This window comes from Impatiens glandulifera, chromosome 1, assembly GCF_907164915.1.
Source record: "Impatiens glandulifera chromosome 1, dImpGla2.1, whole genome shotgun sequence".
NCBI lineage: Eukaryota > Viridiplantae > Streptophyta > Magnoliopsida > Ericales > Balsaminaceae > Impatiens > Impatiens glandulifera.
This window is the reverse complement of record NC_061862.1, coordinates 148,598,800-148,616,316: the sequence shown is the minus strand read 5'-3', so window position 1 is coordinate 148,616,316 and position 17,517 is coordinate 148,598,800. Positions and strand designations below refer to the sequence as shown.

Below are 17,517 nucleotides of genomic sequence, written 5' to 3'. Positions count from 1 at the left end.
CATTTATCATAATGAAAAAATCTTACCCATTTTCCATTACAAAAAAAAATGTTAATATTTTTGGTGTGAAAATAAAAATGCTAAAAGATTCTTTCTCCAGTAGAAAACAAATTCCAGAAAAGTGCAGTAAGAAAATAAAGAACAGCTGTGAGTGACAAAAATGCTTGAAAAGATCCAAGCCACTGAACAAAGTATCCGGTCCCTATCGTGCTAACTATTGCTGCCATTGTTCCAGCCGAATTCGATATTCCTGCAAATTTCACCATTTTCACAATTTCACTCACAAATTCACAATCTTACCAACAAAAATAACTCAAAATCATACCATGAAGTAAGCCTGCATATTGAGGAGCAATATCCTGATCATCAACAAGTTTCAGTTTCAGATTCAAATTCAAACTAAGATAAAGACGCACAATTCGATTCAATTATGTTTAATTACCTGCATGTTAAGTAGAAAACCGGCTTGGCTAAAAGCGCTCAAACTCAGAGCAACCGTGATCATAACAGAAGCCATTGTAGGTGTCTTTGCATAGTTCAAACAGAGTAAAGCTACTCCTGGTCCAATGAACCCAACAGACTAATAACAATTCACAAACAAAAGATTGTCATCATATGATCAATCAAACTCATCATTATATATAGAATCTTTATATAACATATACCTGCATCACTTTTCTCACCAACGTTAATGAATACCCTTCTCCAATCATGAAATCCGACGCCACTCCTGCCACATATCCTGAAACCGCCATCGTTGCCCAAGGTACAGCACTAAACCAAGCTGCTTGCTTTAGATTCACATCAAATACCTATCAAACAAACCATTTCATTCTTCATCAGCCAACAAGATATGAGACAATATGATTATGTTTGTTTTTACTTACAGTTTTGAAGTAAACAGGCATCCATGATAGAAGAACAAAGTATCCCTGCATCAATATTAACATGATTCATCAGATAATGCGAATGAGAATGACAAAGTTAGTATAAGGCAGGCTTACCCAATTGTTGGTAATATTGGCAAATATGATAGCCCAAGTGGGTAATTTCGAGAAAAGGAGTCGCAAAGGTGGAAGCTCTCCGCGATTAACCATAGCATCATCTGATTTTCCTTGTCGAATTAAGCGAAGTTCTGACTTTGTAATAGAAAGACTATGATTTGGATCATTTGAAACAGAGTAAGCCCATGTTGATAGCCATAACAAACCAAGAGATGCAAATAAAATGAAAGGGCCTGAAATTCCAATAGAAGATGACATTGCAATTGGGGTTAACCCTAATCCAAAAACATTACCCATATGAAATCCACCCATTGATATTCCAACCGCGGTTGCTCTTTCGTGAGTAGGAAACCATCGAGATAGAAGAGTGTTCATGGAAGGAAGAGCCACACCTTCAGCTAGACCGAAGAAAGCTCGAACCACTAAAAGGGATGCGGTTGAATGGGCTGCAGCTAAAGGAGTTAGCAATGTGGCTAATGACCATAAACCTACTCCCCATCCTATTACTCGTTTTCCTCCATATTTATCAACTAAAGCTCCTCCAATCATCGATGAGAATATGTATCCCCATAGAAACGAAGACTACACAATAAATACAATAAACAGTTCAAAGGGTTACTAAATTCTAGATTGATTCAAATCGGAAAATGGGAAATGAAAATGAACGAATACTAACTTGAACAATGCCAAGAAAAGAGCTACTCCAGCCATGTTTAACGGATAAAGGAACGACGGCGACTGACATGACGACTCTATCTGCATTACATAGACACATGACACAAGCAATTAGTGCCACCACCTTGTACCTCTCCGGCACGGAGGTCCGACGTCCGAATCTTCTTTCCGGCGACATAAGAGAACCCTCCATCCCGTCGGCGGTACACTTTACTATTACCGCCTTCCATCGTCTCTGTTTTCCGTCCACGTGGTCTGTTTTTCTGATAAACTTCTCTCCTATGATCGACACGCCATTGACCAATCTGGTTCGTCTTCTCGAATCGAAACTCAATTGGGTTATTCTAGAATCGGTGAAAATTGAATCTTTTTTAGATTTCTGATTGGATAATGAATGTAATAGAGATCTAGTTGGTGTAACGCCTGCCATAAAAAACAGAAGAATACCGTAGTATGTTTGAGAGAGAGGAAGAAGATCTATTAATAAATCTATAAATGAATAATTCAATGAGAAAACTACCATAAAATATTTTATTTTAAATTATAATTGATATTTTTATTAGTAATAAACTAGGTTGGTGTAGAAAAAAAAAATGGTTTGGTGGGGGGAGAAGAAGATTAGTTTAAAATACACTACTAAGACAGGGTTGGTGGAAGTAGAGATATGATAGAGATTTTTTTTTTTTTTTTTATATTTTTTTATTTTTAATAATCAATGTTTTAATTTAATGCATTTCCCTATTTAATTTGATTTAATCCCATTAACACAAGACTTGGTATTTTCAAATTTTAAGATAACATTTAGGAATCATTCCATGTCTATCCACATTCAATTCATTTACTTTTTTTTTTATATACCACATCTTCTCCCTAAATCCAATAACTAATTACACATTTCTATATCTAAACTTAATAATTCCATCATTTTATAAATATAAAATATATACAAATAAAATTAATAACAGTTAATTAAAATAAATTTTAAATATTAAAATAAAATACATTATATAAATATTAAAATAAAATATATTATATAAATCTTAACATTTTTTATTTTTATTTAATTTTATAAATATAATATATATAATTAAAATTAAACATACTAAATTAAATAATTCAAACAAATATTATAAACTAAAATAAAAGTTAAAAATAAAATTCATTAAATAAAACTTTATTTTATCTTTATACATTATTTTATTAATACAACTTTATATTATCTTTATACAATTTATACCATCTATATTTATTTGAATTATTTATTTTTATCTTTACTTAATTAATTGTATAAATATAATATATTCAATGTTATTATAAAACAAAAATTCCAATTTTAGATGGGTAGAATAGAATTGAATTTTATTCATACAATTTAATTTATCTTTATATATTTTATTTTAATATTTATATAATGTATATTTATTTAAATTATTTATTTTTATCTTTACTTAATTTTACAAATATAATATATATAATAGAAATTAAACTTACAATTTCTAAAATTAAGAATTTATTCAAATAAATATTATAAAATAAAATACATTATATAAACATTAAAATAAAATACATATTTTATTTTTATAATTCAATTTTATTAATATAACTTTATTTTAATGTTTATGTGATGTATATTTATTTAAATTAGTAGGTTTAATTTTAATTATATGTATTATATTTATAAATTAAATAAAGATAAAGTATGTGTTATTTTAATATATTTTATTTAATATTTATGTAATGTATTTTATTTTAATATATAATATTTAAATTTATTTAAATTATTTAATTAAGTATTATTAATTTTAATTATATATATTTTATATTTATAAAATAATTAATTAATAAGTTTATAAAATAAAATGTGTAATTAATAGGTTTAGAGAAACTTGATATTTTTTAAAAGTGAATAGAAATGTAAGTATATTAAAAAAAAATAAGTAGATAGTGAAGAGACTCATCTAGAGTAAAGTTGGCTTTAAACTAAAAAATTATTAATGAAATTAATATTAAATAAAATAAAATAAAAATTCACCCTATTAATAACTTAGAATGTCTTAAATAGAAATGAATGGATGAATATTCAAATTTCTTACAATAAAAAAATAAATAAATTTATAATTATTCTTTTTAAAACTTATATAAAATTTCAAATATAAAATTTTTAATGTAAATAACTAGAATTACTCTCATGTTTTTCACATTTATTTGAAATATTTTAAGTGAAAATAAAATGTAGATGTATTCAAACAAAAATATATATATATATATAAATTATAGTAGTAGAAGATACAAAATATTAGATTTGGAGTTGTTTTTTTTTTATTTATAATTTTAATAATGTTATTTGATTTATCTTTAATATTCATGCTTTCCTCTTAAATGTATTTTCCCATAATATATACCAGTTTCTTACTGACTATACAGTTAAAAATTATCATTTGGCAGGATATTAGAATTTTAACTGCCGCTCAAAATATTTGGTAGAGATTATCTCGATACCATTTTATTGGTTATTCAATTAATCTATCTCAACACTCTTCGTTTAAGACTCAAATGAGTTAAGATCTTTGAGTGACCCTTAACCAATTGCATGATTATTTAAATCTTTGTTTATTAGAATTTTTAATTTTGTAAAAGTTTATTAAAATTTAATACTCATATAATCAATTGTTTGTATTATTTATTAATTAATTGATTATATGTAACTCCAATTTAATAAGAATTGTTCTTTTTATAAAAGAAAATTGAGGCTTATATCAAAATTAATTTATTTTAATGAATTGATTATTTAATGTTGAATTATATCAAAATAATGTTTTTTTCTTTTTAATGTTCGATTTAAAATGTGGATAAAAGGTCAACTATTCTTAATATTAGATGGAGAAGAAATTGATTTATTTAAATTACATTCAGACACGCAATATATTGTTATTTGTTATTTAATTAAACTTATTGTTGATCGTTAGTTGATTTAATCAAATATATTGTTTAACTTATAAATTAATATTTTAATTTTGATTTGGTATAGGCATTTCAAATGGAAATGGTAATCTGGTCAATATCAAACCAAACTGGTAGATCTTGTTGGGGTTGGTGAGCTATTTTTTTTTGCTTGAAGTTTGTTGCAGAATATATATATATATAAAATAATAATAATAATAATAATAATAATAATATATATTTATTGCTACACGCGCCGGATATGCTTGATCGAATATTTATTAACTTAATTACATCAATAAAATATTTTATAAATATATATATTAGACGTTTATGTGTCTGGAGCTGTTTTGGTCTGACTCTTAGAAATCGAGAATTATTTTTATAGGTTTCTGGTTAAGTTTTTGATATGAAAAATGAAAAGTGTAATTGGAAATATAGTTCTATAAGATATAAATATTATTAAAAATATATTTTTAGTTTATATACAATACCAGTCCTAGGGTAAGTCCCTAGGGTAAGCCGCCAGGGTAAGCCCAGTGTAAGTCTGGCAAAACCCCCCATTTATTTCACTTATTGAGATATTTAATAAAATTTATTGTATTTTTAAATAAAGAATGCTTGTAACTTAGTGGTGGAAGATAAGAACTAAAATTTTAAACTGGCTATGGTTTCAAACTTCACCAAAAAAATTTTTTTTATCAAAAATTTTAAACTAGATTTAGTGCAACAAAAAATATCGACATTTTTTTTCTAATAGGGGTTGGGCAGCCCAAATCTCGGGGTCGGTCCTGTTTATATATAAACATAAAATTTTATATTGCTCTTTTAAAATTATGAATTATTTTTATTATTTAATAAATTACACCACACTCATCTAAACCACGTCTAAAGTAGTTAGACCGCATCTAACTATGTTTTCCTTTAGATCACGTCTAAAGGAGTTATACCGCGTCTAACTAGGCTTTTCTTTAGACCACGTCTAAGGAGTTAAACCGCGTCTAACTGCGCTTTCCTTTAAACCATGTTTAAAGGAGTTAGATCGCGTCTAACTACACTTTCCTTTAGACCACGTCTAAAGGAGTCAGACTGTGTCTAACTGAGCTTTCCTTTAGACCACGTCTAAAGCAGTCAGATCGCGTCTAACTGTGCTTTCTTTTAGACCACGTCTAAAGGAGTCAGACCGCGTCTAACCGCACTTTCCTTTAGACGTGGTCTAAAGGAGTCAGACCGCGTCTAACTGCGTTTTCCTTTAGACCACGTTTAAGGAGTTAGATCGCGTCTAACTGTGCTTTCCTTTAGACCACGTCTAAAGGAGTTAGACCGCGTCTAACTGCGCTTTCCTTTAGACCACGTCTAAAGAAGTTAGACCGCGTCTAACTACGTTTTCTTTTAGACTAGGTCTAAAGGAGTTAAACCGTGTCTAACTGCGCTTTCCTTTAGACCACGTCTAAAGGAGTTAGATGACGTCTATTCGCGTACTCTAGACCACGTCTGAAGAGGTTAGACGTTGTCTACCGACCAAACTGTTTGCTTATGTTTCCTTTAGATGTACCTGGACAAAGACGGTTCACAGTTTAGTCTTATTCATTTGCAACATTAAATTAAGCTCTTTAGCTTTCCTTGTGCATAACTAAGTTCTATTTTAATTAATCCACCCATCATAAAAATATTGTCAGCTCATAAACTTATTTCCTAAGTTTATTTTGATTGACTCAACAAACATTAACCGAGTATTTGTCCAAATTAACATCTATTTTCCCATACATGTCTTCATTCCATGCACCAAATATTCCACTTGATGCCCTTATAGAATCAAGAGTCTCACAACCACACAACTGCCAATTACAAAGATCCCCTAATAATCCGCTAATTCATCTTCCAAATTTTAGTCTCACTAAAACATTATATGCCACAACCATGAGTTCCTATTATTGTATTAATGACAATCTCTTCACACCATAATTTAACATATAAACGTTCAAAGTAATAATATTTTCAATCATTGATAAAATCTAGCCGGAATAACCTTTTTTCGGCTTCGATACACACTTTTCTACTTGCATATAACCTTGCGATAGATCAATTAACTTCTTCAACTGACAATGTAGTTTTTCGATAAAGAAGGGCTTGGGTGGAAAACATACGAGAGGAGTGAAATCTCGTGCACATTAAGCCACACTTCAATCTCTAATTCAAGGATATCCTTCATAAAATTAATCAAAATTACTCGTTATTAAGCCTAAAAAAGAAGAGAAAGAATAAATAAAATATTGGGGTGTTTTTTTATTTGATCAAACAAATGTTTTTTTTTTCAATTACTTATATCATTTTGTTAAAAAACTCAAAAAGGGAAAAAAGAAACACGAGTTCTAGAAATTAAGGTAAAATAACCATTTCTTCTAATTTGTACGGAATCAAACACAACCAAATAAAAAAGACAACAATTTAAAACAAATTAAAATGCTTTAATAATCAATCAATCGACAAGAGGATTTATCACGCCTTAAACAAAGAAATTTTAATGACTTTCCAATATGAGATATTCCACATTTGGAATAACGACATATTCTGTTCATTCATGAGAATTCGCCTCCATGTGTGCTTGAGTGTGTTGCCATTAAAGATGATATTTCTCTAAACTTGCTCCTCATTACTTCGAATTCTTGTAACAACTTTTAATTTTCGCTTCATCCAAATGTGATAAATAACTGTAACAAAGAAACATTTGAAGAGAAGCGATTACCTTTTATTTTAGTGAGACTATTTCCTTGATTTCCTTCCATTCCATAGAGAAATTAAAGAACCCCATGGATTTGAAAAAATGCTCCCAAATCACATATGCAAATGGATATTTTCTAAATAGATGATCCTTGGATTCTTTTTCTCCAACACACAAAATTCATTTTGAATATGGAATATCTATATAATGCTTGATTTGATCCCATGATGTAATGCTTGATTCGATCCATTGTTGTTAATCTTTCACAGAAGACTAACTACATAATGAGTTGATATCTTAGGGTGACCTTAGGGGACCACACTAGATGAAACCACGTAATTGTTTCCCTTTAGTTTGAATAATGTCCCAAGTAAGCTTCAAAATAAATTTGCCTTCACTTTCAATCTACAATTCGCAAATAAAGTCAAAGATCCTTATACCTTTTGGAATTCTCCTTAGAAGGATGTTCCATTCCCCGTCTCTAACCTCGTGTAGTGTAGCCGTATGGCAATCTGTTATGATTCGTGATAGTTAAAACTATTTTTAGGATAATTAGCTGATTTTCAAACCATTGATCATGCCAAAATAAGGTTCCTCTTCCATCACCAATTTGTAAGTCAATTAGTTTCCAATCACTCTCTTTTAGTTTCAGAATTTTCTTTAATGACCAAGCCATATTCTTTTTATCATGCACGTCTAATTGCTCATTTTCCTCTTCATGCTCGAATGCACTCATTTCACCTACAACGAGTCTTGTTTCTTTGCAACTAATCAAAAGTGCCTATATTAAAGCCTTATTATATTCCACACAATTTTGTATGTCAACGCCTCCTTCCTCCTTCGGTTTACACACATCTTGCCATCTCACTTTCTTTTAACCTCACCGTTGGCTCCCCAAATAAAATTTCTCAAAAATTGATCAAGTTCTTTCATCACTTTTTTCGGTAGAACCATCTGTTGTGCCCATGATGCATTTTTATCCCAACCCATGATTGAGTTTTCTACCTTCTCAATAAGTGGCCTATAGTGTGTGACTTGGTGCTATTTAGACGTTAGTGGAATTCCAAGATATCGAAGAGGTAATGTGCCCTCTTTATTCCAAGAATGTTGAAAATTGTTGCATTTGTCTCCTCCTTAACACCGCCATAAAATGCAAGACTTTTTTCTCTCATTAATAAACAAACATGTAACACTAGAAAAGAAGGTTAATGCATCCTTATTAGTAGTGATGGAGTCAACGTTAGCATGTGCCACAATTAAAAGACCATCTACAAAATATAGGTGGGTAATGTTCTCCTCCCTATAGTATGGATGGTGGATGTATGGTCGATTCCTTGAGAAGAATTTTGAAAATGCAATCAAAGATCTCCATGATGAGAATAAATATGTATGAAGAGAGAGGATCTCCTTACCTCACATCATTTTCCCCTCTTAAATATCCACCATGGGTGTCATTCACATAAACGATAAAGTAGGGAGTAGAGATGCACTGCAAAATTCAATTATTTAAAATGTAAGGAAATCCATAAACCACTAAGAACTCATGAATAGTATTAGTAAAAAACTTTCTAAGTTAATCTTAATAGCTATTTGAGGTGAAATAATATTTTTATCATAATAGAAGAATATTATGTGATAAAGATCGAACATGTATGAATGTTGATCGTATGAATGTTGATCGTATGAATGTTGATTGTTCAAGACTAATAAGTTTAGAAATAACAGGATTAAGACGTTTTGAAATGTTTTTGAGATAATTTTATAAATGACACTGGAACAAGAAATGAGTTAGAAATCCTAAATCTTTTCAGGTATTAAACACTTCAATATAAGATTCAGCACCGTGGCATTCCACTACTTGAGCATTCTCCTAATGTTACAGAATTCATTAACCCCTTCACAGATATCATTACCGACAACATCCCAATTTTCCTGGAAGAACGTTGCATTGAAACCATCAAGCCTAAGCTTTTGTCCTCATTAATGCTGAAAAGTGATTGTTCAATATCCTTGTTAGTAACAACCTCAAACAATTCTCTCCTCTCCTCTTATGTGACCCTTTTATGAACAATCTGACGAAGAATAGTGCTGCAATCAATAACCTCTTTCATTGTTACAATGAATTCCCGGTAATAATTAATGTCTTCTTCATTAATTTGTTTTTACCCTTGAGCGACCTCACCATTGCTCCTCTTAAGTTTGTACACAATATTTCTGAGATTTCTAATTGAACACTTCATGTAGAAGAAGGAAATGTTTTTATCCCCAAAGGCATCCAACTTTGCCTCGATCTGTTTAATAAAACTCTTTTCATTCATACTAAGTGACCAAAAAGAAGCTATTGCCGATCTTTCCTTAATTTCAACATGTTCTGGATCTTCACTTCTCATAAATTGACTTTAAATTTTCTAAGTTCGGCCCTTGCTTTAGCAGCTCTATTCGAAATATTACTGTAATTTTTGTTGTCCAGTCTTTGAAACCGGTTTTAAGCATTCTCAATTTTTCCTTAACAAAAAAAATTCTTGTTCCTTGTACCTGCTTCCACCAACATCATCCAAGATTACTCTAAACTCACCACTTTCCATGCAGAAATTGAAGAAACTTGAATAGTCTTTTCATTCTTCTTTCCTTTTTTCAGAAGAGTTTGATTGGACAATAATCAAATATCTTCAAAGTAATAACTTCAACTTGACTACTTAGAAATTGAATAACCCATTCTTCTTTCTTCTTTGATTAATCCCAGATCAATTTGACTCTTTCTAGTTTTCTCATTTCTTCGTGTTATTGACCATGTGAACATGCTGTCCAAATTGGTTGGCTCGATACATCCAATATTAATCATGCACTAATTGAACTCAATCATTCCTTGCATATAATCTCAGTTGTCGGCATTCTTTCATGTGCATATCTCATGAAATTGAATTGAAGTCCCCATAATGGCCCATGTCATACTATTGTCAATCTAGTTCCAAAGACTCTTCTAGAGTTAATTCTGTTCATATTCAGAGTTGAGTTGTTGTCATAGACCACTACAATTTGAAATTTTATGAGCGTCTTCTTACATATGACTTTAACCATAATAACCATATCATCTGAATAATTTTTTTTACATCCACAATATTTAAATCTCATCCCACCCATATTATGCATGTTCTTGAGTTAGAATTATGAATCAAATTACAACCTCCACTAAAGAAAAGAGAACTGATCCGATCAATATTTTCGAGTTTAACTTTGGTTTCTAGAATACCAATAATTGCAATTTTGTGCTTTTCAATAGTACACCTGATTTCTTTGCTCTTAGGTGGGTCATTGAGCCCCCATCATATTCTATGTTACAATATTCATGAATGTGCATATAAGAGTTTAACTTCTGTCTTCGTGCTCATTTTTGTCTTTTTCTTCTTTGATCTCTTCCTTGCTCTTGCTGATTTTGGCCGAGTTGTTTCAACACTTTCACTTAGTGTTTAATTGTTATTATTGAATTTTTGAGCTACATGTCTTTGGATCTTAACCACAACGGATTTAATTCTTTCACTGATGAAGTATAGGTGTTTGGAACTCGACCTTCATTTGTTGTGGAATCAAAATCACCCACCTCCGATCCCTTTTCAGCCTATGCACATAAATAGCATTTATAGTCATACCACTTGGGAACCTCAAATCATATAGTTGATTGTCCCTTGTGATTGGCTTAGTTGCCTTAAGATCCAAATCACCATCTACCATTCTGGTATACTGTCATTGTCAATGACATTCTTTTATTTATGTTTTGCATCCTTCTAATACCCTGTATTCAAACTCTATTCTTCTTTACCATTCTGAATTTCCACTTCAACCAGTCCAACCATCTCAATTGTTCTCTTAATTGCTGCTTACCATCATTATCAATAACCATAACAGCTGCAACAGCTTGCCTTTGTTCCTAATTCCTTTGGCAAACAAATGTTTGTAGGAAAACCTGATAATATTTATAAAATAACGTTTATATTTTGTACATTTATATTTGTTTTCTAAAATATTGTATTATTATTATTATTATAATTTTAGATGCACACATTACAACATTATTATATAAACATATATACTATTTTTAATAACTAATAAGGTGAGATGAAAATTAATTTTAAAATGGTTCAATCCTTACTTACATGATTTTTTAAACTTGATTCTATTAAAAATTATGAAACTCAACAAACAAATTAAAATCAACCCAGTGAAACTTAAAATCTAAATTAAAAAAAATGTAATTTGAAGATTAATTATCAAAATATATAAAATATGTCAATATTTTTGTGAAATTTCTTGTATAAAATATTAATTAATAAATATTATATTAAAAATAAAAAATATCTCTTGTAGTTTTCTCTCGATTACCTGTAGAAGTTGATCCCCTCTAGATATGCTCAATTTAATAAAAAAACTTGTTTCCAAACATGATTCTTGAATTATATTTATATGTAATGAAAGATGCAAGATAATTTAGAAGATGACCAATTTTAAAATAGGTTGTGGTTATGTTGTCAATGCATGCCAAATTTTTCATTAATTAAATAAATCATTTATGATAAATTTATGATCATACATCTCGTTTAGCATGTCAATTTGTAGTATTTAAATGAGAGTGGTAAAATTTAGTATCATAAGCAGTTACATGAATATTAAAGTTGTGTAACATGCATATTATAACTACGATACAAGTATGACTTGAGTTAGAAAATAAAGTTTCTATAACAAATTTATGAGTTCTAGAATAAAATTTCACCTAAAACTATTATTATATAATCATATATTTATAAAAAAATTATTTATAGACTAATAACATAAAAATCATAAATGATTAAAGACCAAACAAAGTATATATTAAGTGCAGCAGAAAATTTGTTAAGATAAAATATAAACCAACTCAATCAACCGTGAAAAGAAGTGTTGCCCTTTCGATCAGGGATGAGTCGGATAACAAAATATTCATTCTCAAAAACAAATGAAATTTAATTATTTGACTTTGACTTTATATTAATCGTAATAATATATATGGTTATCATTTTAATTATTATTTTTTTTTATAAACTTTAAAGAAATTGTTGGAACCTTTAAATCTGATACATATCACTTATAATATTTTTAATGTTCTATTATATTTATTCCGCAAAATAGGTGAAGTCATCTGATTCGTATTACTAATTGAAAAAATAAGTTTTGTATATTATTGATTATTAATTGAAAAACAAAATTATAACAAGGGGAGTGAATACTGTATTCAAAATGAGCATACAAATATCAAAGTCTCTAGATGATTGATTCATGTTTATAATATTTATGTAAATATTTATTAGAATGTTGTATAAATTAAAAATGTCATATATTAAAATATATAATTGAGTTCAAATAATAAAAATAATCGAATAATTTTTAAATAAAACAACAAAAATAATTAAATATAAATATATAATTATAATAGCAATTCAAACTAAGAATTAATATTGACATATTCTTAATATAAAAAACATAAAATTTGTTATAAATTAGTGATATTCAATTTAAATCATTTTTCACACCATTATAAGATTGAGTTACCAATAATTAAGTATTATAACTTTTATTTTCATTGATTAACAAATTGAAGAAAGCCAATGGTTATAATGTATATAATTGATAACTGAAATTCCAACAAAGCACAAAAGGGAGGCATAGAAATTAAATTTACAAATTGATCTCTCAATGTTCATGATCTTGATGGTTGTAATATTGAAAGTATTTTAATATATATATATATATATATATATATATATATATATATATATATATATATATATATATATATATATATATATAGAGGTTATATGTATATATATAGAGGTTATATGTATATATATAGAGGTTATATGTATATATATATAGGTTATGTATATATATAGGTTATGTGAAGAAGTTGAAGTTAACATGATAATATGAACATTTAAAAAAAAAAAATACATATTATAACTTTTTATTTTTTAAAATTTTAAGAATTAGTTTGTATTAAAATCTTACTTCAATCTAAAACATTTTATTAAGTGAGAATCGAATTTAATTTTTTTAAACTCAATTAGGTTTAAATATTTATACAAATGTATATTGACCGTAATCGGCTTGCCTAGTTCCGGAGCAAGAGTTGGGTTTGAGCGATTTTTTTATTTTTATTCTACTTTAAAATATTTTTTTTATAATATCTTATTAGATTATGATTTTATGAAATAATATTATGAAATATAATTTAATTATATATACATTAACAAATTTAATAATATTTATACTTTTAACTTTAATTTCATTCTAACTTCATTTTAAAAAAATTATATAGTTTCTTCTGAGATTTGATAGAATAAGAAAAGTAAAAAAAAGCCTGGGACGATTCAGTTCGGTTAGGAACAGTTTCAAATTGTCATCCTTAATCATATCAATAATTTAACTATCAAATTTCAGTAAATTTTGGTATCCAAAACTTTTCAATTTAATGAAATTGATAGTTAAATTAATGATAAATTTTTATTTATTTATAAATACAGCGTAAATAATAAATTGACGACTTTTGAACCCGTTAAGACAAATCTCATTTTATAAAATTTTAAGACTCCGTTAAAACAAATCTCCTTTTATCAAATTTTAACAATAAAGAATTTTAAATTTGTGAGTTTTGAAAAAACTTAATTTGACCATTGTCATGTAGCATTCAACTTTTAAGCACGATAAATTTAATTTTGTAGAATTGATTTTTTCTTTTTAAGTTGTGATTCTGTAAAAAAAAAAAATAAGTAATTTTTGCAATAAAAAATACAGTGTATAAATAAAAGTAAATATACATTAGAGTTTAAGAAATAAATTCGATAATTTAAAATAAATAAGAATAATAAGCTAACTATTAAGTTTATTAAACACAATATATATTTTTGAATTAAAGTAGAGCTAACATGACACACCGTTTAAACTCAAAATATTTTCAGATTTAATCGAACCCGTAATATTTTGGTCTCTTAAACCAACTATTATCACTAGACTAACTTGATGGAGTTGTAAAAACGTTGAGTTTCACTTCTTCATTGGAGTGCTACTAATTACAACGGGTTAAACATATAACCCATAAATACACTTAATCATTTAATCAAATTCATAACTTGTCGCATAACTGATTCGGTTTAACTATAAACATAATAACTGCTATTCAAGCTGAATCAAACTAATACTCCAATTCATTACTTATTAAGAGTTGACTCAATCGAGTCTATTCATACCTAACTATCCAATTTCTCAATCAATCCAAAATACATTAACCACATAATAAACAAATTTTAAAATGAAGAAACTGTTTATAAAGTTGTATATGGAGAAGATTGAAGAAGAATATGAAAACACATATAAAAAAGGGTTTGATTGGGTCCACAGTTTGTCTCTAGATCTTGAATTAGTTCAACTTTTTCTTCCACCAAATGATTCAAAATACTTCTAATTATTAACTCTTAGAGCTCGTTTGGTTGATAACTTCAAAATCATCCATATTATCTCAAAACACTTCAAATAAAATAGTTGTTAACAAAGAAGCTCTAAAAAGAAAATCGACCAAGGATTTCTTGTCGTTGACAAAAAAGAATACAATTTAATTCGTCCAATAAAAACAATAAAACAAACAGGCCCTAGACAAGAATGGTACACTGTAACACTGTTAACTGTTGTAATTCACGAAAACAATAATCACTAATGTAAGGCGCTTTTGACGGAGAGTGTTCTTTTTAAATATTTGTCTGTTGGTGGTCGATGATTCATAAAAAAGAAAGGATAAAGCATATATCATTGAAGAAGACGCCCATTAATTAAAGACTGAAACTTTTTTCATGCTTCGATTTCTTCTCACCGATCTTCTCTGATGAATGTTTTCAATTTGGGTAAGGAGAACGGCACAATTTGGTCCGCCGCATCTGTTTTCAGCAAGAAATTGAAAAAATGGAGGGGAAAAGATCAGAAGAACTCAAAGAAACAAGATAAAGAACACAACTTTATCGTTTCCAATCAAGATCGGTTCCAAATGGGTCGTCGTTCTTGCGACATTGCTCCTAGGTTTTCACTAGACGGCTGTCGGTTGTCTCTTGATCAAGACCCACGTTTTTCATTCGACGACCCACCTCGAGCTTCGTGTGATGGTTATTTTAAAGCTGGTGGGTTGATTCCAGGAGGAACGAATCTGACTCGTGAATATTACGCCGACTCATCTTCACGGCGGAAACCGAGCTTCGACCACTCTGTTTCAATTCGGAAGATGACGTCAGCATTTGTCGATGAAACAACGACGAAGGGTAAAGTATCTCCGGCCACCGTTTTGATTGAGAATAGTGAGGTTTTAAAGGGTCCTAAGAAAACAAGGAAATGGATGAATGGATTTAACATTTTGGGTTTTATTCTTCACCGGCGATCAAAGAGAAGTGAGAATAGCGGATCAAGTGGTGGGGTTGAAGCTGGATCGGTTATGAGTGTGTCTTGGCCGGAGGTGAGGAAGGTGGAGGAGAGAGCTTTTAATCCGATGATGTTAAGAAGTAAGAGCAGTATAAGTTTTAGGAATTCGTATGAATTTGGTAATGGAATTAATGGAAATGGGAATGGGAATGGGAATGGGAATGGGAATGGGAAGAAGATTGTTTTGGAGAGGAACCAGAGTGCTAGATCATGTTCTTCGAAAGAAGTGGAGAATCTTCAATGGAGGAACAACAACAGCAGCAGCAGCAGGTGGAGGATGGGTGGATCAGTGATGAGAATGTATTGATCAAAGATTCAAAATTAATAAAAATATTTCTTGATCGATGATCTTCAAACTGTATTATTAATATTTCATCTGTTTACAATTAATTAATTAATCAAATTCAACCCTTCTTGATAATTTATTCATAGTAGTTTAGATAGTGTTTTTCTTGCTTGTTGTTTACTACTTTTCATAATAAGCATGCTTCTAATAATAATAATAACAAAATTAACAATAATGAAAACCCAAAAGAGGAATGGTTTAACAACGACAAACAAAAAAAGTTACACCTGGTCTGTCTACTATAATCTCTTTTTGTTTATTGCTGTAATAATTAGGTGGCACTTGTTAGAAGTATAATAATATTTGGTTGAATTATATATATATATATATATATATATATATATATATATATATATATATATATATATATATATATATAACGGACTCAACCCATAATGATGAAAATTTGAAACCGCTCCACAAAAACCGAACTGAATTATTCCATTTAGGACGGTTTCCCCCAAAACTGAACGGGGATGGAGTGGGGATGGTATTTGTGTCCCCGCCCCGATCTCAACCCGATTCTGCCCCGAACACTATAAACACAATGAAATATATATTAAATCATCAAAATATTTATTTATTTCGATATTTTATAAGATTCATAAGTTTATTTTTTTTTAAAATAATATAAAATTTCAATATATTACAATATATATTATATTAAAAAATTCGTTTATATAATTTTATTTTATAAATTTTTTATTTTTAAAATTTTTTTTATTAACGCTGCCCCGCGGGGATTCCCCGAAATTGAACGTGGCGGGGATGGTAAATGCATTCCCCACCCGAACCGCCCCATTGTCATCCCTACCCAGGACTTTAGACCGTCTCCAACCCACAAATTCATTCTCAAATCCAAAATGCAGTAAATATCACATCAAACAGTAATTTTACTCTAACCCAAAAACTAATTTTCAAACTCAAAATAATATTCTTAGAATATTCTTTTCTTATACTAACTTTTTCAATACTACATATATATTTATCAACCTTACAAAATGAACCCAATACTTTTTCAAACCTATGCCCATTAAAAAAAATTATGATAAAATTAATTATAAATAAATAATTTTATATACATAAAAAAAACAAATTAAGCATCATTAATTTAGAAATCTCAATTTTTTTCTTTCAATTTTGTAGCTTTTAACCAATTATTATATTTTATTTTTGTATTTTGTATTTTATTTTAATAAAATTAAATTTTGTTAATTTTTAACTTTATGATATTTAAATCATAATAATAAAATATATAAGATAAAAAAAATTAAACATATAAAAAAAATTATATAGGAAACTAAATATATAAAATTGACATAAATTAAAATTTGAAGAACCAAATT

The 17,517-nt window shown here is 28.7% G+C and overlaps 2 protein-coding genes across 2 annotated transcripts; one reads left to right on the top strand and one right to left on the bottom strand.

Annotated features, from left to right (window-relative positions):
- Positions 1 to 26: 26 nt before the first annotated feature.
- Positions 27 to 2,122, bottom strand: LOC124914548 (probable anion transporter 3, chloroplastic). The gene is made up of 7 exons (XM_047455127.1): positions 1,681 to 2,122; positions 1,005 to 1,586; positions 888 to 932; positions 666 to 812; positions 443 to 580; positions 326 to 359; positions 27 to 250 (listed from the first exon to the last, which is right to left on the bottom strand). Exons 1-7 carry the CDS (start codon positions 2,107 to 2,109, stop codon positions 81 to 83), a joined length of 1,545 nt encoding a protein of 514 aa, XP_047311083.1. The 5' UTR covers positions 2,110 to 2,122; the 3' UTR covers positions 27 to 80.
- A 13,022-nt stretch (positions 2,123 to 15,144) lies between these two features.
- LOC124914537 (protein OCTOPUS-like) lies at positions 15,145 to 16,240 on the top strand. The gene has a single exon (XM_047455116.1). The coding sequence runs from the start codon at positions 15,242 to 15,244 to the stop codon at positions 16,130 to 16,132; it is 891 nt and encodes a 296-aa protein (XP_047311072.1). The 5' UTR covers positions 15,145 to 15,241; the 3' UTR covers positions 16,133 to 16,240.
- The last annotated feature ends 1,277 nt before the right edge of the window (positions 16,241 to 17,517 follow it).